The sequence below is a fragment of the Cucumis sativus genome, chromosome 6 (assembly GCF_000004075.3).
Source record: "Cucumis sativus cultivar 9930 chromosome 6, Cucumber_9930_V3, whole genome shotgun sequence".
NCBI lineage: Eukaryota > Viridiplantae > Streptophyta > Magnoliopsida > Cucurbitales > Cucurbitaceae > Cucumis > Cucumis sativus.
The window spans coordinates 20,695,808-20,719,161 of NC_026660.2; the positions used below are offsets into that span (position 1 = coordinate 20,695,808).

At 35.6% G+C, this 23,354-nt stretch overlaps 3 protein-coding genes across 4 annotated transcripts in view; 2 read left to right on the forward strand and 1 right to left on the reverse strand.

Moving 5' to 3' along the window:
• The window catches only part of LOC101211746 (mediator of RNA polymerase II transcription subunit 33B), a 31,537-nt gene extending 24,335 nt beyond the window's left edge, over positions 1-7,202 (forward strand). For both annotated transcript variants that reach the window (XM_011659211.2, XM_031886603.1), the window contains exons 8-12: positions 2,399-2,513; positions 2,620-2,781; positions 3,214-3,871; positions 5,350-5,556; positions 5,658-7,202. In XM_011659211.2, coding sequence (XP_011657513.1) covers positions 2,399-2,513; positions 2,620-2,781; positions 3,214-3,871; positions 5,350-5,556; positions 5,658-6,778 — 2,263 coding nt within the window. In that variant the 3' untranslated portion in view covers positions 6,779-7,202. The remainder of the gene's footprint in view (positions 1-2,398; positions 2,514-2,619; positions 2,782-3,213; positions 3,872-5,349; positions 5,557-5,657) is intronic.
• A 2,171-nt stretch (positions 7,203-9,373) lies between these two features.
• LOC101220904 (protein PALE CRESS, chloroplastic) lies at positions 9,374-18,241 on the forward strand. The gene is made up of 7 exons (XM_004140038.3): positions 9,374-9,572; positions 9,653-9,720; positions 11,133-11,327; positions 14,973-15,059; positions 15,157-15,207; positions 17,459-17,638; positions 17,745-18,241. The coding sequence occupies exons 1-7, from the start codon at positions 9,455-9,457 to the stop codon at positions 17,988-17,990; spliced, it is 945 nt and encodes a 314-aa protein (XP_004140086.1). The 5' UTR covers positions 9,374-9,454; the 3' UTR covers positions 17,991-18,241.
• LOC101211983 (EID1-like F-box protein 3) lies at positions 11,488-20,398 on the reverse strand. Its single transcript, XM_004140169.3, has 2 exons — positions 18,844-20,398; positions 11,488-12,000 (listed from the first exon to the last, which is right to left on the reverse strand). Exon 1 carries the CDS (start codon positions 20,031-20,033, stop codon positions 19,092-19,094), a length of 942 nt encoding a protein of 313 aa, XP_004140217.1. The 5' UTR covers positions 20,034-20,398; the 3' UTR covers positions 11,488-12,000; positions 18,844-19,091.
• Between the last annotated feature and the right edge of the window lie 2,956 nt (positions 20,399-23,354).

The following is a 23,354-nucleotide window of genomic DNA, read 5'->3' on the forward strand; positions in this document are numbered from 1 at the left end:
TATAGGTAAAAGAACTACACGACGACTCATCCAATCAAACTCAATAGTGTTAGATCTTCCTCTATGAATGTAATCTGTGTCATATTGTCAAGGTCTTCCTAAAAGGATGTGGCAAGCATCCATATCAAGAATGTCACATATTATTTGGTCTTTATAGTGCTGTCCTATTGACAAAGAAATAGTACAAACCTCACTAACAGTAGCTTCGCCCCCTTTTTTGATCCAACTAACCTTATAGGGATTCGGGTGTGGGTCAGTTTTCAAATTTAGGGCAGAAACTAGTTTTTTAGATACTAAATTTTCACTACTACCACTATCAATGATAACTTGACACACTTTACCGTTAATGGTGCATCTTGTTCGAAAGAGGGAATTCCTTTGAGGTATTTGTCCAGCCGTAGGGGTGAAAAGAATTCTCTGAATGACACAAGATAGTTGATCTCCTTCATCCGGTGTTGAAATCTCAAAGATGTCATCCGAGTCATTATCTTCTTGTCCTTCTTCAATTGTCAAAGTTCTCCTTTGAGGGCACTCGTTGGAGAGGTGCCCTTGTTGTCTACACCTGAAACATTTACCCAAAGTAGGACGGTTATAAATGTTGTCAACCTTCTTCTTTGCGTTATTCTCACCTGGTTTAGTGGCTGGAATCTTTGATGAATTTTCATCTTTCTTGGCGAGCTGTGAAGTTGTGGATGAACTTCCTTGTTGAAAGTTTCTAAATGAATTAGTTAGGTTAGTTCTTTGTTGTTTGTCCCAATTGTTCTTTCTTTGAGAATTCTTGGTTTTCTTGATCTCTTCACTATCCTCAATCTTGGAAGCTAAGGAGATGGCATCTGAAAGAAAAGTTAAAGGATGTAAGTGTACAATATCTTTAATCTCATCTCGTAGACCATGAATAAACCTGGAAATTTGTTGGTGTTCTGTTTCGGGAAGATTATTTCGAGCGCCAAGTCGATAGAATTCTTTTGTATAATCCATGATGCTTTGTGACCCTTGATGACATTGTTGATACTGATTGTAAAGTAGTTGCTGATAGTTGATTGGTAAGAATCTTTTCTTCATTAGACGTAACATCTTTGGCCAACTTCTTATTGATTGTTTACCGAATAATCGTCTATTGTTTTGTAATTGATCCCACCAAGCGCTTGCGCCACCTTGAAGTTTGAGAGCAACTAATCGGACCTTCTTGTGTTCGGGTGTATTGGCATAGTCAAAAAAAATTTATACGTTCTTGATCCAATCAAGAAACTTCTCCACGTCCATTCGACCATTGAAGGTAGGGAGATCCACTTTCATACGTATTTCTTGATCTTCTTGAAAGTATGGTCGAAGTCCAAGCCTTTGTTGAGGTTCTTGATGAATGTTCAGCAAGTTGTCTTCATCGGAAGAGTCAAAATCGTCTAAGAAATGTCCAGGTACGTTGTTTCCATACAATCAATTATTGTGGGTGTGAATAGGTTGATTTCTTAGTAGTTCTTGGTTTACAGCAGGATTTCTTGGTCTTTCTTGTCTTTCTTGGTCTGCTGCAATTGGGTTTCTTGGTCTTTCTTGTCTTTCTTGGTTTGCTGTAATCGGGTTTCTTGGGGGCTGAATTGCTTCTTCTAAAGGTTGGACATGAAATCGGAAAAAAAGGTTTGTTAATTCTACTAACGATTGCTGTATATCCGACTGCCCTTTTCGAAGTTCTTCAACAGCTTGTTCTACCAACTGCAAGCATTGGTTGAAGGAGGCTTCCGCGTCCATGGATAAGAGTGGTAGGATCCAAGTTTTTTTTTTTAGGGAAGAGTGAGCTAGGATCACGCTCTGATACCAATTGATGCAGTGACTGCAAAGTTAGAATTCTGTATGTATAATGCCTCTTTTTTTTGATGTCTTATTAATGAAAATGAGAAGCCTTTTTATAGGCTGGAGATTACAGTTGTTAAACTAACTTGGGGTTGAGTTAGTTTAACTTGGAGTTGAGTTAGTTATAACTAACTCAAGATACAAAATTGGTAATTAATCCAAAACTATAAAAATGGTAATTCAAACCCCTCTTCTAGGATAAAATTCAAGAAACATCAAGAAGGGAGATGTTCTACATCACATTGTAAGACATTTGATTTGTTTCAATGGGAAGCTTTTATGTTTCCTTAGTTCAATTTTTGTATTGTTTTACTGGTTTTATGTTCTTATTCCTTTTTTTTTAATCTTTTATTTCTGTCTTCTCCCGTAGGAGCTTGTATCTTTAAGCACTGGGGTCTTTTCATCTCTTCAATGAAAAATTGGTTTCTCGTTATTATCATAATTCATTTGTGACATTTTATCTACTTCACAAACCTATATCAGATGCCTTATAATTTTACCCAGTTGTATCAGTATGGCAATTAAATTTGACTTTAGCTCATGTTGATGGAAGCTTAGCAGAGATTGAGAAGATCTATGAGATTGCGATAAATGGTTCAGGCGATGAGAAGATATCTGCAGCTTCCATTTTGTGTGGGGCATCGCTTGTTCGAGGCTGGTATCTACAAGTGAGTGACAGTTGATGCTTATGATTTGTATGTCACTATGTAATGCTCTCTTCTCCTTTATCAAAATTTAATTTTGCATCCCCTCTCATCTCATATTTTTTCCTAGGAACATGCTGCTCTATTTATATCCAGATTATTGTTGCCACCAATTCCTACAGATTACTCTGGAAGTGATAGCTATTTGATCGACTATGCCCCATTTCTGAATGTTCTACTGGTTGGAATATCATCAGTTGATTGCGTGCAGATTTTTTCCTTGCATGGGATGGTAAGAATGTTGTCTGGCTATATGACCCTACTTATAAGCTCCTGTATTTGAAGTTATGTTTTTATATAAGATTGTGTGCAAGCTTGGGAGTGGTTTAATATGTGAAATTATGCGCCATTAATTGGCATTATAAGTCAAGGTTGAGAGCTGAATTATTTCAGAGAAATTTTAGCAGGATTTGATGCCTGGCTTCTGATAGGTGGGATTGAGGCCCATTGACAGTGGAAAAAAGAATCTTATATGAGCATTCAAACAATCATTTGATTGAATTTTTGTTTAATAATGTTTATCCTTCAATGATTCTGAGAATATTTGATTTTTGTCACGTAGGACTGAGATGATTTAACAAACTAATTGAGAAACTATGGTTTTCATTGTGTTGTGACCTTATTCCTTTCTTTCTTTTCTTTTCTTTTTGCTGTTTGATGCCAGGTTCCTCTACTTGCAGGTCAATTAATGCCAATCTGCGAAGCTTTTGGATCAAGTCCTCCCAAGTCATGGATCCTTACATCTGGGGAAGAGCTTACTTGTCATGCAGTATTCTCCTTGGCATTTACACTTCTATTGAGGTTGTGGCGGTTTCATCACCCACCTGTTGAAAATGTGAAGGGTGATGCACGACCTGTGGGATCTCAACTAACTCCTGAGTATCTGTTATTGGTTCGGAATTCTCAGTTAGCATCTTTTGGAAAGTCACCTAATGATCGACTTAAAGCAAGAAGACTGTCAAAATTATTGAAATTTTCGCTACAACCTATATTCATGGATTCCTTTCCAAAATTGAAAGGCTGGTACCGGCAACATCAAGAATGTATTGCTTCCATTCTCTCTGGTCTTGTACCTGGGGCCCCAGTTCTTCAAATTGTTGATGCTCTCTTGACTATGATGTTCCGGAAGATAAATCGTGGTGGTCAGTCTTTGACTTCAACAACTTCAGGAAGCAGCAACTCCTCTGGATCTGCAAATGAAGAGGCCTCCATTAAGCTTAAAGTGCCTGCATGGGACATCCTTGAAGCAACTCCCTTTGTTCTTGATGCTGCTCTTACTGCCTGTGCTCATGGACGATTGTCCCCCCGTGATTTGGCTACAGGCAAGTCTAAAACATTCTTTTAATAAGAAACAAGAGATACTAATTTACTACTTAGCATATAATTTCTTTTTTTTTTTGTCTATTCTATTCTTAATGATTAAATATGAAAATGACGTCCATTTGTTGTGATTTGCAATTAAACTGAATGCCATTTCATTAATAATAAAGTAGATCACTAATACCATCCTTTCAAAAGAGGAAAAATTATGGATTCTTGGCCCAATCTTGTTGCTGTCTGCCGTCTTTTCTCCTTAGAAAGCTATTGCAGTGTCCAACTAAATCCAATTTTCCTGCCTATTATTCCTCTCGCAACAGTTGCCTTATCACATCATTCTCCACCTTTGACAGCCCAACCGGTCCCATCAGCCCCAATGTGTCCCTCTCACACAAGCTTTTTCACTCACACACGAAATCTAGTCCCTCTAATCCAACTGTTTTCTCCTCTCTCTTTCGCAAGCCAAGCCATTCTCTCAAATAACCCTCCCCCCTCCTCCTTCATCCTTTTCAGCTTCATGTCTCCTCACTTCTTCGTACCCAAACTGTTCCAACATTATCCGAACCTTTTCATCATTTGCCTCAATGCACTGTTTTGAAACCCAGTGCCCTAAATATTCTATTCTCTCTCTTAGAAATGACGCTTCTTGGAGTTCACACGAACGGTTGGTGGTTTTTGATTTTGATATTGTCTATGGAACTGACAGACCGACTACACGAACGGTTGGTAAGTCTTGGGTGAAACTTCGCCGGAGCTGTACTGTTGTGAAGGAGAGACGCATAATGTGGTGGCACTGGTTTTCAGAGGGAGAACAGAAAGAGAAGAGGAATAGGAGGATGAGAAGGAAAAATTAGGGAGAAAAAAACCACAGTTGTGGGGTGGTGCCGACAGTACTGATCAGTGGGATTCTGGCAAGAAAAAGATTGGGGAGAAATGTTGTCACTTGTAATTGAAGAAAAGAAAATCAGAAAGAAGATAGAAAAAAATGAAGAAAGATGAGAAAAATGAAAGATGGACGTGAGGGAGACGGGAGCAGATGGAGGAGAGAAGATTAGAAATTGAAATTTTTTCAAATAATAATTTTTATAATAGGATTTTCAACTGGTGTGTGGTTTTGGCTGTCAGATTTTTCGGTCAGTCGGTCATTTTTTCAATTTAGAAAACTGACGACCAACCATTAAAGCCATTAACTGAACCAACCAAACTCAGTTTGGTTAGTTTTTGTCCATCGGCTCGGTTCTCCAATCTAATTTGCTCACAAGGTAAATCTTTTGTTGCTTTTGTTTCCATTCAGCTTGGCTTGGCTATCTTTGTAGATTGTGAATTTGTGTACCGCGGGCTCTTTGATGAATCCATATCTGTACCCTTTTTAGTTTTTACGACTTAAAAGAACAAAAAAAAAAAAAAAGAGATTTTCTCAGATTCTATATAGGAACGGTCTTTTGTTGGTCTTCTTGGTAAGTTCTTTACCTCTATGTTTCAGGACTCAAAGACCTTGCTGATTTTCTACCCGCATCATTTGCAACTATTGTTAGCTACTTTTCAGCTGAAGTTACACGGGGTATATGGAAGCCAGCATTTATGAACGGAACTGACTGGCCTAGTCCTGCTGCAACTTTGTCCATCGTTGAGCAACAGATAAAAAAGATTCTTGCTGCAACTGGTGTTGATGTCCCTTGTCTTGCTGTAGGTAAAATATTCTTGATGCGCATTAATGATGGCTTGAATTAGTATTGCATTGCATGGGTTTTCTTTTCAATCTAAAATTGAGCCTGAATTGTCTATTTGCAGGTGGAAGTTCTCCTGCTATGCTTCCTTTACCCTTGGCTGCCCTAATAAGCCTCACAATAACTTACAAACTAGATAAAGCCTCCGAACGCCTTCTTGCCCTAGTTGGCCCAGCGTTAAGTTCACTAGCTGCTAGCTGTTCATGGCCTTGCACACCTATTATAGCTTCATTATGGGCTCAAAAGGTGAAGAGATGGAATGATTTCCTTGTGTTCTCTGCCTCTCGCACTGTTTTTCATCATAACAGTGATGCTGTTGTCCAGCTGCTTAAGAGTTGTTTCACTTCAACTCTCGGTTTAGGCAACTCTAACGGAAACAGCAGTGGAGGTGTAGGCACTCTCCTTGGTCATGGTTTTGGCTCTCACGTTTTAGGAGGGATGTCCCCAGTGGCTCCTGGGATTCTCTATCTGCGAGTCCATCGATCTGTGAGAGATGTTTTGTTCATGGTGGAGGAGATTGTCTCTCTCTTAATGCTCTCTGTCAGAGATATTGCAGTTAGTGGGCTACCAAAGGAGAAGGCTGAAAAACTAAAGAAGACTAAGTATGGAATGAGATATGAACAGGTTTCTTTCGCTTCTGCAATGGCCCGTGTTAAACTTGCAGCTTCCCTGGCAGCTTCTTTAGTTTGGATATCCGGTGGATCAGGTTTGGTCCAATCTTTGTTTAAAGAAATCTTGCCATCTTGGTTTTTATCAGTCCATTCAGTAGAGCGTGAAGGTGTAAATTATGGAGGTATGGTTGCTGTGCTTAGAGGCTATGCACTTGCATTCTTTTCAGTACTATGTGGAACGTTTTCATGGGGCATAGACTCATCATCGTCAGCATCAAAGAGGCGGGCAAAGATTCTCGACTCCTACCTAGAATTTCTAGCAAGCGCATTGGACGGAAAATTTTCAATTGGTTGTGATTGGGCTACTTGGCGAGCTTATGTTTCTGGGTTTGTGAGTTTGATAGTTCGTTGTGCACCGAGGTGGTTGCTCGAGGTAGATTTGAACGTCTTGACAAGGTTGAGCAATGGATTAAGGCAGTTGAACGAGGAAGAATTGGGTCTCGCATTACTGGAAAGTGGTGGGGTAAATGCAATGGGTGCAGCAGCTGAGCTCATTATTGAAGGTGGATTTTAAATGGTACTGAGATTTGATTAACATGAAAATATGAGTAGCCAATTGGTGATGAGTTTTTGTTTAGAAAAACTCGAAGCATCAACTAACGCAGGCTTCCATTGGCATCATTAACCCACTGTAATGTAACTTTCATATATGCATATGGTTCGTACTGCTGTTGTGGATAAGCATAGGTAGCTATCACTTTTGGCTAAAAACTCGTAGGCTTTATTTGTATTCCTTTTTGTTCTATGCGATGCAGATTACGGTAGTTTAGGAAGAAGGTTTGAACTCAATAAACAGATGACAAAAAAGTATCGAAGATCCACATTTGCATTCATGCAAATTATATTCAATTGGTTAAAGGCACTATAAAAGTAATGATTCAGATTCTAATTTGTATTAATTAGTTCATGTATTATTGAATTTTGTGACTATTTCTAAACTTTGAAATGTTATAATTATAGTTTGGTCTTTGTATTATAGTTTTTTGAATTTAGTATCTACATTGCAATTTAATATGTTCAAATAGATCACACACACAAAAAGAAGTTAAATGACTTTGTATACACTAAATTGAAAGTTTGAACTAAATTAGACACTTAGAACATGCTTGAGGAGTGAAGGAGTGGAGTGGATTATAAAAATTTATATATTCGTTGGGTTTAGCTGGGGATTAGGATTAGAATTGTAATTAACCATTTGTTACTATCCTTCAACCCTAATTGGGTGTTAGTTTTAAGAATCGAAAAGTTTGTCGATCCACTTTTGTACACTATTTTCCAACCAATCTCTGAAATTGTTTAACAAAAACACTTTTAGAAGTATTTATCAAAAGGGTTTAAATAAAAATAAGTATTTTTATAAGTCATTTCAAACACGCTCTTTGTTTTATAATAATTATATATTTTTAAATATATTTTTTTTTTAGTTTTAAAACTTAAAGCAAAATGAACTTTTGGTCCCTTGGTACTTGAGGTTTGATGTTATTGTCTATTTGGTATTTGAGGTTTCATAAATGACACTCAAGTTTTTGAGATTTGAAAAATAGTTCTAAATGGTACATATGTCAAAGTTGATTGTTAGTTGGCTGACGAAAAAATGACGTGATATTAAAATAACAATTATTATAATAATTTTATATTAATTTGTGTTGCTTTATTCTATTTTCTTTTGTCTTTCTTCTCTAGCTCCCTATCCCAAAAGTTTATTCTCCTCCATGTAGATAGATTTTCAACTGTTGCCATTTTTGTTGTATGCTATTCGAGATAACGAAAACTATTGGTAGTTAACTACTTGAAAGACTAAGTAAATAAGGCCTCGTTAAACAAACAAAAAAATAGTTTTAGAAATAAAATCAGTTATGCAATTTGAACCTTATCATACATATAAAAAAATGCAAGTGTGTGATTGAAACATGAATGTTGCATTCAAATTTACTTCGTAAAAATCAGTTATGCAATTTGCTTGTCTTAATTTGAAGTTAAATATGAAATTCATATCAACGAAAGGAATCTTACCTCTTGAAGTTTGAGTTGAAGTAACCAAATGTGTGTAATAAACAAGCAATCAAGACAATGTGAAGTGAATTGTACGAGAGTAAGAAAATTGCATGAGATGTTGAAATCAATCAATTACGAGAACCTTAGGTATAAGAGTGTCGATACTTCTTTCTTTTATTATCATTTATTTATCTAAAGATGCATCGTGAACAAATAAGCTTAACTTACACACTCTCACTTAGAACTTGAAATCACATTAACTTAATTACTAATCGATTTCCACTTACTAATTTAATAAAGCTATCAAAGTTAGATGGTAGAATACTTCTCAATCCAACTTTAACTTGTTACTTCTAAGCGATCTCACCCTAACAATGGTGTATTAGAAGCGAAATTCTAACTCAATCAATCGAATATCATTGTAGATTTGTTAGATTATTCACATAATCAAGATTGAAGAATAAAACCATATCGAAGAATCACAATGTTTAAGAACAACAAATCTCAAAGAGAAGAAAAGAAGTTCAATACCTAAACCCCAAGCTAAGATATACCTCAAGGTTGAAAATACACATGTGATCAATAACACAAATGCATCTATAATTAAAGTTATATGTTGGTGATATATAATTAAATTTACCTTCAACCACTAGCTTAAGCTTTTAGATGATTTTGTGGTTTAATATTATATGAAAACATGAAAAAATGATAAATGTAGCACACTTTTACTTTTCGTTTTCAAAAGTAGCACATTCTTTTAAAATTTGTAAATCTGTTTTTCTTGATCAATTCTATTTAGATAAACCACCGAAATTTCACTTAAATATTAAAGTTTTCCAACTTATTAATTGTTTTGGGTTTTATAGAGATAATTAGATCGAGATTCTCCCATTTTTCAAATCTTCCCCGATCTTATTTAATTTTTTAATCTTCTAAAAAAAATCAAAACTTCCAAATCTTGCACCAAATTCTTCCCAATCTTAATTAATTTTTAAATCTCCATGTTGTTGATCTCATCCAAAATTGACCCAAAAAAATAGTTTTACAAGTTCTTAAAAATTGTGCCTGCTTTTGTAAACGAAAACCAAAACTATACTACTTTGCTAATTTCCATTGATATGTTCTTTTGTTTATTGGGTTTGTTGAGCGTTCTTACTTTCACGTTCGCTTTGTTTGTTTGTTTGGGAACTAAAAAATGGAGGCACAGTTACTTTGCTTGAGGTTCTCATCACTTCCACCATTGCTCTCCACTACCCCAATCTTACCAAAGCTTTGGACATCTCCTTCCTCCCACCGCTGTTCATCTGGTCTTGGTTAGCCCTCTTTCAATCACTCTTCTTCATCGACAAATTTTCATCCTAACTTTTCATTTTCGTGACCGTTTGATGCCCAGTTTTACGGAGGAGTTTGAGCAAAGAAGAGCCGCTTATTGATGGGCTCCCTAAAGAGTATTACGATGATGTATGTGTTTATCTAGTTTTCTTTTTTTGCTTGATTCAGCTTCTGCTTCTTCCTCTATATCTTCTTGTTTACAATTGTGGGTGTTATCTGGTATTTTCTATTTTCTGGTACTGGGGCAGGGCAAAAGCACGAAGAATTACAGAAATGAAAGTGATGAATTTTTCTTGTGACACGCACTTGTTGTCAATACCCAGTTGAAGCTGAACCATTTTCGAAAATAAATAAAAAGACAATCGCTATACTTGGCGATTTTAGGGGAGATTTCCTGTTCTACCAATTTTTTTTTTTTTTTTTTTTTTTTGTTAAAATGCTTCTCCTCGAGTTTGTGACCATGAGAACGGTGAAGAGCAATGGAGCAGGGGTGAAAGAGAGGGAGAGACAGTACAACGGATTTATAGAAAAATGAGTTGAAAGGTTATTTTACAAAGCCGACAGATGAAAATTATGTTTGATTTCATTAATTTATTTTTGAGGGAGGGTGGGTAGATTTCATCGAGGTAGTCAAAACAGTGTGATAGCCATTTGAGGTGATCGATACGTTTCTCTATATTAACTGACCATTAGAAAGGAAATATGTTGGTCAAAGAATTGTGGTTTGGATTTTGGTTAAAAAAAGTGATTAATATGTGTACTTTTTCTAATCGTTTCACAATATTATCTGACAGAAATTTGTTAGTCAAACACTGATAGCAAAGTATAACATGTGCTGCCCTGGATGACTAAGAAGAAAAAATCTCTTTTTCGACTAAGAAATGGATAACTTGGACATCCTTACTTCGTTGCTGGAAAATGTTAGGCTGGGTCGAGTAGTGATGTTTTTCTATTGTGGAAGTTCTAAAACTCTGCCTTTTTTGAGTCATAATCAGCCTCTTTAGTCCTCCACGAAGGGAGAAGAATTTTGGCCCTGGACTTTTGCAACTTGATCTGAGAAGAATTATGTCCTAAAAAGATTAAACTTTTCCTTTGGACAGCAGCTTTAGTAGCACCAATATCATTGATAAAGTTCAAAGAGGTCATCCTTATTCAATTGACCCCCCTTATTTGTGTCGTGGAATAGTAACGAAGAATCTCTTCCACCTTTTCATTCACTGCAGTTTTATCTTATGTTTTTCTGTGGGAACTTAGAATAAGCTAAAGCTGTGGGCCATACAAAGGGCTTAATTAAAAATAATTAAACACAGTTTTCTATCGCCATATAAACTTTTGCAAAGCTTTTTTTAGTATACACACTCTGGCTAATTAGAAGGTTTTCTTGTAGCCTCGTTTAGCTGGGTTGGCTTTCCTCCCCTTTTGTATTTTTCTTTAATGAAATATCATGTTTGTGTTGTTTTTTTTTTTTAATTTTTTATTTTTATAAATTAAACTATAAAGAAAAAGGGTTAAAAATCAGATACTAACCTGTTCTACGTTAGGAATGGCAAGCTCGTCAAAGAGAGAAGACGAAGGAGTTACATCGAAGGCGTCAAGAGGAAGATGAAGAAGAGGACAGAAAGGTAGAAGAATATCGTGAAATTGGAATGCGTCTGAAAGAATTTCCAGAAGAAGATGTCAGAAAAGCTCGAAAACTGGTTTCAAGCTTTATTAGAGCCGCTGAAGAAGTTGAAGAGGTAATCGATGGTTAGGAGTAGATTTCATGCTGCTTTTAATCATTAACTTGATCTTTCAAAAAACAAGGCGTTATCTTTAATTCAACATGAAGTTTTCTTGTTCTTTCTTATGGGCAATCTTCTTTGGAAATGCCCTAAAAGGTAAGGTAGTCATCCAAAAAACACAAACCATGATTTTCTCTGTTATATTATTATTATTATTTTTGTAAGAAACTAGAATATGCATTCTGCAACAAAACAAAGAAGACTGCCTAAGAGATAGGGGATGAGATAGTCCCCACCCAATTAAAACTACTTACAAATTACCTTCCAGTCAAAAAGAGTCATTGATGAAGGGGAATTACAAAAGATTTTTCTATAGCTATGGCATCACCAAGAGCATTCAGCTGTGCAAAATCTAAAAAAAAATAAAAAATAATAATAATAAAAAAAAAAATCAAAAAACAAAAATCAAAAATCAAAAGACATGGACTTATCTTCAAAGGTTCTTCCCTTTTGTTTCAATCAAAAACACCACGAAAGAACTCTCAAGGCAAACTTCAATAGTGTTCCAGCCTTGTTCTTAAAATTCCATCCCCTCAAGGAATGAAATTACCTAGGGTTGATTCCTTATTAATCAAATCTATTTGGAGCTCCTCTTTCATTGGTTAGACAGTGTTTGGTGCGATTAATTCTGTTAAATGGTAGAAAAGAGAACACGAGTTAAATGAAAATCCCTAGAACAGGGAGAGAAAAACTATGATAGAGAGTCTCTTTTATTATTTTCACACCCGATGAAAGTTACAAGAAAAAGACAATTTTATAGGCTCTAGCAAGCCTTAACAAAAAAATGGAAATAAACTTAGAGTAACGTAAAATACTAGAATACCCTCGAGGTTATAAACTATGAACAAAGCCCTTTATTCCCAACACTCTCCCTCAAGCTGGGACGTAGATGTTAATCAAGCTCAACTTGCTAATACATGAGTCAAAACTTGGGTTGAGTAACCCTTTGGTGAGAACATCAGGAACTTGTCAGATGAAATATAGGGAATACAGATACTGCAGTTGTCTAGTTTCTCTTTTATAAAATATCTGTCGATCTCCACATGTTTCGTTCTATCATGTTGTACAGGATTATTGGGTATGCTTATAGCTGCTTTATTATCAGAATAGAGTTTCATAGGTAAAACACGGTTTTGGTGAAGATCAGACAAAACTTTCTTCAACCAGATTTCTTCACAGATTCCCTAACTCATAGCTTTATATTCAGCTTCAACACTGCTTCTAGTAACAACAATTTGCTTCTTACTTCTCCAAGTAACTAGGTTACTCCATACAAAGGTATAGTACTCAGAGGTAGATTTTTTGTCAATAACTGAGCCTCAATGGATTTCGTGTCAGTTTTTCTGAATATTAGACCTTTATTTGGAGAGTTTTTCAAACATCTCAGAAACCGATTCACAACTTCCATATGTTCTTCCTAGCTGCATAAACTGACTAACAATTCTAACAACATAAGAAATATCTTGTCTAGTGTGAAATAAGTAAATCAACTTTCCCACTAGACATCGATACCTCTCTTTATCAACAGGAACTTTGCCAACAGAATCTCTTAATTTAGCATTGAATTCATTAGGAGTGTCAGCAGGTCTACAACCAGTCACACTTGTTTCTTTTAACAGGTCAAGGATGTATTTCATTGTGAGACAGAGATACCTTCCCACCCCATTCCAAGGAAATATTTTAGATTCCCTAGTTTTTTATCTTCTGACGAGACAATATCAACTATATAGACAATTAGAACAACAATTTTCCATGAAACCCTAAACCCTAACCTTTTTCTAAACAACATGTGATCAGAGTGTCACCATTTGAAACCTTGGAACTTAACAAATATAGTATACTTGAATAATCACTCTCGGGAACTGTTTCAAACTATACAAAGACTTCTTATGTTTACATAGTTTTAGCTTGGGGGGGGGGGGGGGGGGGGGGTTCATATAAACCTTTTCTTCTAATTCACCATTGAGAAATGTATTTTTCACATCAACTTGATAGAGAGGTTAGTCTTTATTAATTGCAACACAGAAAGAAGGACTCGGACCTCCCTTGCAGAGGAGAAAGTCTCAAAATAATCTATCCCATAAGTTTAAGTAAACCTTTTTGCTACAAATCTAGCCTTGTACGTGTCTAGAGTTTCATCTGATTTATCCTTTTTGCTACAAATCTAGCCTTGTACGTGTCTAGAGTTTCATCTGATTTATATTTTAGAACACCCACTTGCACCCAACTGTTATATGCTCTTTAGGAAAAACACGAACATCCCACGTATTATTCTTTTCAAGAGCACATGTTTCTTTCATGACGACAGTCTTCCACCTAGGAATTTCCATAGCCATATGTATGCTTTTTGGTATTGTTATTGTATCAAGGCTGGCTGTGAATTCCCTGAACTCAGGAGACAAATTATTGTATGACAAAACTGTTGGGGTATTTGGTGCAAGACCTGGTGCCCTTTCTCAATGCAATGTTAAGAGAGATATCAAAATCCCCTGATTTGTTTGATTCTTCATTTGTAATGGATTTTTTATTACCTTTTCTAGCCTCTCTTGTGTTTATGTCGAAGTTTCATCACTGCTTGCAACCCCTTATTCTTTGGAACTAACATATCAGTCCCGTCATTCTCAGCCATGATCGATTCAGGAAGTTCTGTGGTGTCATGGGCACTCAAGATTGGTTCAGGAAGGTCAGTAAGGACTGAAGATGTGGACCAGTTAGTCTATTCACTTGTACTTACCCCAAGAAGGTGGCTAACTGGGAAGAAAGGTTGATCCTCAAGAAATGTTACATCCATGGAGATGAAGTATTTTCGGAAAGAAGGATTGAAGCATTTATAACCTCACTGGTGAAGGGGATACCCAACAAAAAAACATTTATGAGCACGAGGAGTAAACTTAGTTTGATTAGGGCCATGACTATGGACAAAGACAGTACACCAAAAATCTGGAGGACATCAAGAATCATCCACATGGCAGGGTATGAGTCTATGACTCCTTGGATCATTCAAGAGGGGTTTGGAGTTGGAGGACATGAGCTGAAGTGAGAACTGCAACACTGTAAGCTTATGCGGCTTCTTTAGGGGGATAAGAATACCTAATTTTTCCATGCAATAGTTGCTGCCCATCACCACAAAATTCGATAATTGAAGTTCTCTCCAAGAACTGTGCTAGCCTATTTACAGCTTAGGAAATCGAGATTGAACTTTTAGTATTCTATTCGACATTGTTCACTAAGCATGATAAGCGACTTTTACCCAACCAACCTGAAGTGGAGTCCTAGCGATTTTAGGGTTGAATGAGATGCATATAAATGTCTTATACCAAAGAGAGTTGACTATAAATCTGTCTCGGACTATCGGCTGATTAGACTTATTTCTTGTGACTAACTTGTTACTTGGGTTCTTTTGAAATGCTGGATATTGAGGTCATTTTCTTGGGTTTGGTTAGAGACTAGAGTGTTCTACTCATGGGTAGCCATGCATGGTGAATTTTCTTTGAATTTTTCCAATTTCGTATCCTTTTTCACATAAAGCTCTGACAATCAGATTATTGCAAAAGTGGCTTAGCAACTTACTGACACTATAGTTCATCAATTTGAATGCAGAAAATTGAGGAAGCTGCCGAGAAAGGGGAACTAACGGAGCTTGTTCTATTAGTCATATGGAATCGGCTTGATTTAGCACGCTGTGATGTATGTTTTTCTTCAAATTCCTTTAATTTTAAATTACTTGTTTGTTTTGGAGGGAGGCGAGTTCAATGTGCTTACTTATAACTGACTCTTTCTTCAGGATGAAAAGGATGCAGTTAGAAGTCTTGATCTGCTATATCGAAGGGTTGAGGTATGAACATCTTTTAAACTCTTTTGAACATGCCACGTTTGTTACGATCTTAAAGAACACTCGTTGAAATCCTCCTTCGATGCTCAGTACATGGAAGTTATACGATGCAAATCAAACAAGAGAAGTCGAAACTGAAACATTCTCAGTTTCTGACCACTAATAAACCAAGGAAGTGATCCTCCAAAATGTCCAACCAAACTGAAGACATCTTCCAAAATGTCGAACCAAACAGAGGGAGGAGGCTAATCTTGAAAGCCTTGAAGAGGTCTTCCAAAAAAACAAAAACTCTGCTACATCTATAACCCCAAGAGACCAAAAGAATAGATGATAAGCTTCTAAAATCTCCAACCAGACTGGAAACTGATGATCTCAATCGAGCCATCAATCATACACTGAAAGTGAAAAGGTGAAGGTCTTCAAAATACCCAAGCAAAGCAATCTCAATGAAGGAGACAAGCATAGAGATGAAAGCTTCCTATGCAAAGTGTAAGAGCAAAACTTGTAGGTTTCAAGAGATGATTCAACCGTTAAAGAACAAAACGACCTAAAATCAAACTTCAAAACCTCAATTAAATCTTGATTTGTGGTGCCACTGCCACTGCTACTTCTTAATCTTAATCTTTATACTAGCCTTGCTATTTCAATTCTACATCTAATTTCTTTAAAACATGTCATACTCCCTGCACACCAAATAGGTAGATACATTCCTCCACATCGATCATCACCTTTGGCCCAATAGTCAAATACCAACGAATTTGAAAGTACTTGTAATTCTCTTGTTTATTCGACTTTTATACCTCGAGAGGGCTTTATTCAGGCTAACAAACTCCATTGATGCCATTAAATGTGGAGCCAATTGTCTCCCAAGCTTGCCATCTTCCCCATGGAAAGATTGATCTTTGGTCTGTACCCTTCTGTGTTTAGGCATAGAGTCGTGGAATAGTAATCAAGACCTCTTGCATCCATCACATTCTGTGCCCGCGCCAATAGGTCTTGCTGTGTTCAGTTGCTGCACAGTCTCTCTGTTTAAGTTTTGATATAATTAAGTTTACCTAATCTATAAGCTTAAAACTTTCGAGTCTAGTGATGATAGTGATGATTGACAAGTCCATAAATGAGAGAGAGTGTTAAAATATTAATTATTAATATTAATTAAATATACTACAACCATAAGCTTAATCTTTTAAGTTCAGTGGTGATTTAACCCAAAATTTCAAGTCCAAAAGCACGGAAGAGTAAAAATGGTTATATTAATTTCTTTCATAATTCATGAGCTTAAGCTTTTAAGGTCACTGGCAGTTCAACCCTCTGTTTCTGCAAATCAAACTATTTCCCTTCATTGTTCCAAGAAGAATAAGAGTATTTTAGGAGGAACCCCAAGTATGTAAAAGTAGAAGTGCAGGAGTAGGCATAAAATGTCCTCATTGCCATGGACCCATATGTGTTTTCGAAGTATGTAGGGGTAGTAGAGCTCCCTTTGCTAATTTCTAGCCTACCCAGTACCTCCAGACAATGGTGTTGAAGCACCAGAAGCCCTCATTGTAAGTAACTCACTCCCACTTTTGTTCCACTTCCAGGATCAAGAGCTGCTAGTTTAACTGATAGTATATGTTAGACTCGGCATTTTCCAGTTTAGATATAATCTTAAATTTGTTTTCACCTACTAACTTAAGCTTTTGGGTTGAATCTGATATCAAAGTAAGTTGTCTGGTGAAGTTCTATTTTCAAGATCATGTATCGTTACTTCCTCTCCATTTAATATTCATTTCTACTTGTTGGGTCTTTCTTCATATTTCGAGCCCACAAGCGAGGAGAGTGTTAGATATAGTATTTAATTTGTCTTCGCTTATTAGCTTAAGATTTTGGATTAAGTTGTTGATTTAAGATTCTAGAAACCTTATTAACAAAAATAATAATTTTCTTTTTTTTTTAAATTGCATAAAAATATACATATACACACACAATGAAATTCAAGTTCCCTTTGTATACCAACAATAATCTAATGAATAATCTCCTCTAATTTCGTTAGTTTCTTCATTTTGGGTTGCTTTACAACAAGTGAACTCTTCCAAATTCCGTTCAATTTTTTTTTTTTTTTTTTTGTTTGGTCCCGTGCACTAAAAGAAACCTTAAGGAAATGAGACAATCATAACTTTTAAAAACTCATTACTTTCCTTTCTGCTTAACTTTGAAAAACGCAATAATCTGGATTCTCCTAATAATTCAAGTTCTAAGTTTCCCAATATTTTAGACTGAAATTCTCAAACGAGAGGCAACTCCTGCCATGAGACTCCTCAATGAACTTCTGAATATGTATGACGGCTTTGACAATGAAGGATGGTTAAAGGCCTGCAGAAAATGCATGGTCGATACCTTTCCGCGAGAGGATCCATTTAGCATTCTTGTTCCAGCTGGATTCGACATTGATAAGGTGCAATTTTGTAATGCAGTTTTTAATGTTAAAATTGAAGGGATGTCTAAACTAAGTCTACCATGTGGCTAATTCAGCTTTTGTCCTATGTCTTTTTCATGAGTAGCATCAAGGACCGTTACGGCCATCTCTTGCAGTTGAATCTGATAATACGCTTTTGAGAGTAGACTTTGTTAGAGAGGTTGATGAATTACTACAGGAAGTTGGAGCAGTTCAGAGTGACGTGCAAAATGGAAATGCAGATAGTTTTGATGCGGAATCTGTGGCAAGTAGGTTGAAACAACAGGAGAAACAACGTACAATAAGGTTGGTAGAAGCGCTTCTAGATTTGGCTATGAATCTGAAGTGGTAGGATAGCAATGAGAAATGATATGGGCTGGACGTACGATATTATTGGTAGTGGGAAAAGAGAAGACATTGGATTTTTTTTCATTCTTTTGTACAATTATAGGATAGGACATGCCAATCACAGTTAAGTTAGGTTAGTTTTGGTTAAGAATTTTAGATTATTAGTATTCTAGTATCCACTACCAATTTAGGTTTTTAAGAATGTCTTCAACCACGTTTCAAGAAAAATAAATAATTAAAAAAGAATGTCTTCAACCACTGTCCAAAAACGAAGGATAAAAGAAATCATATGTAGGGGCTCTATATAACAAAAAAAAATGTAATAGACAAGATTCGAACACATAATCTTGAGACTTTGAAAGGACACAGTCACCGTAGCATAAACTGAATTAAAACTGAATTAACTAACAATCAAACATTATTTAATATATATTGTAATCTAAAATGTTAAAATTAATATTAAATACAAAAATAAAAAATGTGAAAGGAACACGTACCCTAGTCCCTTGATAATTTCAGATAAATCGATAAATCAACTTCTGTATATATCGATAAATCAACTTCTGTTTACAAACTCTTATGACAATTATGGATGAGATTTTTGCCTTTTTATTTTAAAAAATTAATATACTTTAATGTTTATTTTGGATAATAGCTTTCACCAATATTTGATCGAAGAAAAAGAAAGATTTGAGTGCGATCATGAATTAACATTGACAAGCAGATGGATATGTTGTGTAGTAACAAAAAACAAATGTTGGATTGGTATTTTAAGTAAGAAAAATGACTAAAATGGGAAATGAGGAAAGTAGTTGTAATTAAAAAGGAAAAATGATTGTGATTAGAAGAATACTTACTGATGATCAGTGTATTGGAAACATAATTGTATGTTGAAAGTCAGTACAATCAGTGTATTGGAAAACATAATTCTATGTTGAAAGTAGTAATGCTGACCCCAAAACCAGCGTACCAAAATACTCAATTTCTTCATGTTCCAATCTATCTTCGATCTGCTGCTCACTTGTTAACCACTAAATTTGTTCTAATCCTTTCTCTTCAATTTCAACAACAATTCTCTTCCCAAATCCAACATCCTTTCTAGTTTCTACTCCATCCCCACCTTTAACTTCGTTCTAATCTGTCCCGTCGGCACTGGCCCTCCCCCCCTCGAGCTCCTGCTTTCGTCCGTCACCGTTCGATCATCGAACCCCATCTCACCAACTTCTCCATAACACTCCACCTCCTCTTCCTCCTCCTCCTCCTCCTCTTCATCGTCCACATCCTTGCTGTTTCCACCATCGTCCTCCTCTGATGATAAAGGAACAAGCCAACAAGAGCCATGTAAATGCCCATTCACACAAACAAAATATTCAAGACCTCCATCGTGTGTCCCAAGCCGCCTCGCCACGCTCTTTGGCACGAGTCGAGCCGTTGTCATACTCCATACCCGAGCCCCACAATAGGGGCATCTGGTTGTTTCTTCCAACCTCACCTCTCGTTTAATCAAGAATGCCCTAGTTTTCGATCTCATAAATCCCCGAAAGATTCCTCTGTAAATCCCTAAATTATCCTCATCCCTCCCATTAGAATGCTCACAAGGATCGCTCACATAAAGCAAATCTCCCCGGCATTTCTTGGTGAGGAAGCTCTGGCCTGAGGTTTTGGAGAAGCGCGATTCGTGAACAAAGTGTCCTGGCAAAGGCTGAGCCACCTTGAAATGACGGCTGGACTGGCAACCACAGCAGAAGAACATCAACTTAGCAAGCGCGTTCCATCCACCGCCGACTCGAGCATTGGGAGCTCCAGTAGTCAATGCAGCTAACATTCGAGGAGCTCGATTGAAACAGAGTTCTCGCCATAGCAATCTCTCAGCTATGGCTCGAAGCTTTCGATTAAGAGAAGCTGTAATGCAAAGCGTTCGCAAATCCCACTTGATCGTCCGAAACACAAGAAGAAGTATCCGCTCGTTGAAGATGCCGGAGTCGTCAGACTCGGAGCCCTGCGGCGACGGCGAAGGTTTGAACCTCCGGTTAGTATTCGCATTCATTTCTCTTTTTTCTTTCCCTTTTAAAACTAATTTTTATGTTTAGAGATTTTGGGGGAAAGAAAAAAAATTATAGTTTAAGGTTTTTTTGAAGGCGATGATATATATGTGTCTTAAAGGGTGAGTTTAAACCGAAACGTGTCGGTTTAATGGTTGGTTGTGATGTGAAGGAAATTGTTATGAGGTGAGAGGAGAGGACACGCGTCTTAATCGTATTGCTTGTTCTTGAGGAGAGAATCGGGAGGAAGCGTCAGCAATTGAGGAGTGAGGAACACGTGTCCTATTTCGGTGTTTTGAAAAATATTATTTTAAAAAATATCTAACCTATCCGGTTTGTAAAAATATCTGCACCCTTTTTTTTCTTAGATTATCAAAACGTTGACACGTGTCCCTCAAATATGTTTGTATTCTATGTACCTTTTCTCTTCTTTTCATTCGACTTTCATTTACTTTCAAATTTCTTCCCTACAACTTTTATTAACTCTCCCTTTTGTAACTTTTCTTTTTTTACTTAAAATCGTGAAAAGTTATAATGAATTTTGAATTTGATCCGCGTGCTTGTTCAATAAACAAATATCACTTTTAAAAGTAACTTATTTTAATTTTTAAATTTTGATTTGGTTTTTTGAACTAGTCGTAAAATATAGATAACAAATGAAGAAAAGACTTCGAGGTGGAAGTTAGGGTTTAAAATTTAATTTTCATTTACAAGAACAATAAATAAATAAAAGGGTTATTGAATAAAGTTTTAATTTTTTAGATTTGAATTTTGTCTTAGTTTGGTCATCCACTTTTGAAAGTTAAATTGTTTTTATATATTTTTTCAATTTTTGATATGTATGTATATTATTTAATTGACCATAATTTACAAAAATAACTTTTAAAATATGATGGTAAGGATACTCTTAAAATTGAGTCTTCTTATATTTTTTTTTATTATTTAAATTAATTAACAAACATTAACGTCTAAAAAATCAAGTGTAAAAATTAAAACTTTTAAAAAAACCCAACTAAAACAAATATTAGATAATAAATTACGACCTTTTGAAACTGAAAACAAAAATAAAATGAAACTCGAAACCTAAAAAATTTGTAATAATTCAAAATCCAAAGATTAAATAAAACCTAGATCACAATATATCAATAAAAATATATCTTCTCTCTTTTTCTAAACAAGTATTTATTTGTCGGGTATTTATAAGAACAATTTGTTTAAAAATAATAATTAAATATATAACAATATTTTTAAACTGTTATCAATTACTATCAAATATTTGTAAGCTACAAAGTTTTATTATTGATAGACTCTAACAAATTTAACTGTATTTATGACATTTTCAAAATATTAGTATCAACGTACTCATATTTTAAATGTAATTGACATTGTTATATTTTTAACCGTATCTTTCTTTATTCGTCATTGGAGACAAACACAAACACGTTGTAAAGGGAAGAGACTGTTGAGTTGGGTTTCCGTTAGGTACAGATAGTTAGAAAATTCCCAAATCTTCAAATAATTTCGTCTAAGATAAGGACCCCTTTAATCCAACGACCAATAAGATGGACACGTGTTGGGATTGAGGATCCGAAAAGGACACGTGACAGAATCTGGGAGGGGTTTGATGAGTGGATTTGGGAGGGCATGTGGAAGTGGAAGATAACAAAGAAGGGAACGGATGAGACACATGGCATATTGGACCACTTTTTAATTTATTTTTTTTTAGTATATGCCATATGGTATGGTGTGGGGAATATGGAATAAATATTATTTATTACTATTATTTGTTTGTGTAGACAGATATTTTCATTTTATTTTTCTTATAGGGCGGTTACTAAAGTAGAGCCACTAGTCCTACTACTGCCCTAGGGGTGAAAGTAAAATTCACTTTTTTGCTAAAAACTTTGGTTTCAAATTTGGAGGAAATTTTTTGTTTGATTTTGAGTGTTATTGATTTCATTGATGTGGTTTGTGAAAATCTATCTTGCTTGTAATAACACAAATCTTGAGTATCAAAAAGGAATAAAGTAAGATGTAGTTACTTACACGTCGCGTAAAATATTTTGTTAGTTTATATTTTGATAGACAAAGGGAGTAATTCTTTTGTACTTTGGGAGTACATCCTTTTTATCCCACTTGTGTTCACATATGGTATGATGAACATAAATGTTCACGGGCATAAATCTTTACGGTTTTGTCTTTAAACAACCCAAAAGGTCGTATGTTGATGAAGATAACTCTACTCACTTATATACTTAGGATCACTTAGCTTCAATCCTAGTCAAAATATGGGAGCTTGTTTATACCCTGATAGCACCATAAAGGTGTTATGTTTTCTAGGTTAAAAATATCTAAGAGTATTACTTGTTCATCAAATCCTTTATTTTGTAGAAATATGATCTAGGGAAGCAAAAAAGTTCAATCGAGCAAGAATAACTCATTTTCGAGCTAAAACAAGCAGAAACGTAGCAAATGATTGAAATTGCAAGTTTGCCTATTTCGATGTCGCCTGCGTTGTCGCGATGCCATGTTACGACACTATTTTCTCAAGAGACGCATTTTCATGCAGTTTTGTCGCAACGCCCAAACTCAGTGTTGTAGTGTTCTGGCCGAGCACTGTGTTCCCATTTCGCGCCTCGTGGTGCCATTGCCAATCATGCTTAAAGTTAGTTTTGAATTCCACCTTTCTCATTCATCATCCTACTTCAATAATACCTTAATATAGTTAGGGTACTCTCAATTGTAAATTTTCTCTCTGACTTTTATGTTCATTCTTCTTCTTCTTGATGCTACTACAAGATCAATGAGGAATTTAAAATATACTAAATTAATTACAAAGTTAAGTAGAAAAAGAGTAAGAGAAAAAAAAAACACTGAAAATATAATTGGAGTTCGATCAAACTCAACCTATTCTCACTTTTTCAAGTGCCTCTTGAGAATTTGAATAAAGACCTTCTTAGTCTCATTTACATGAATTAGAGTTAGAACAATTATATGACTCTTTTTTCTAGTTTACGGGCGATCATGATTTTTTTTCATTAGATGGGATCAAACCATTAATGTTTGAAAACTTAAGAAAATACAACAAACTCTCTAAAAAAGAGAATGAACAAATTTGAGTTCACATAGAGATTAAAAGTTTATTAAAAAGAAGAGTTGGTAAAATCCAAAATCGATCAATCAGGATCATTATATATGTTAAAAAAGATATTTATAGATACTGGGACTCTATAAAACTTATTGATGAAAACACGATTGGGGTTTATGTCCTAAACTCTTGGTTTGTAACCGGTAAACGGTTTATTAATTAATATAAATTAAGTGTT

Excerpts from the sequence above, each read along its gene's own strand:
- LOC101220904 (XM_004140038.3), top strand. The coding sequence starts at position 9,455 with ATGGAGGCACAGTTACTTTGCTTGAGGTTCTCATCACTTCCACCATTG. Across the intron at positions 9,573-9,652 it reads CCGCTGTTCATCTGGTCTTG|TTTTACGGAGGAGTTTGAGC; the intron begins GTTAGCCCTCTT and ends TTTGATGCCCAG. Across the intron at positions 17,639-17,744 it reads CTGGATTCGACATTGATAAG|CATCAAGGACCGTTACGGCC; the intron begins GTGCAATTTTGT and ends TTTCATGAGTAG.
- LOC101211983 (XM_004140169.3), bottom strand. The coding sequence starts at position 20,033 with ATGAATGCGAATACTAACCGGAGGTTCAAACCTTCGCCGTCGCCGCAG.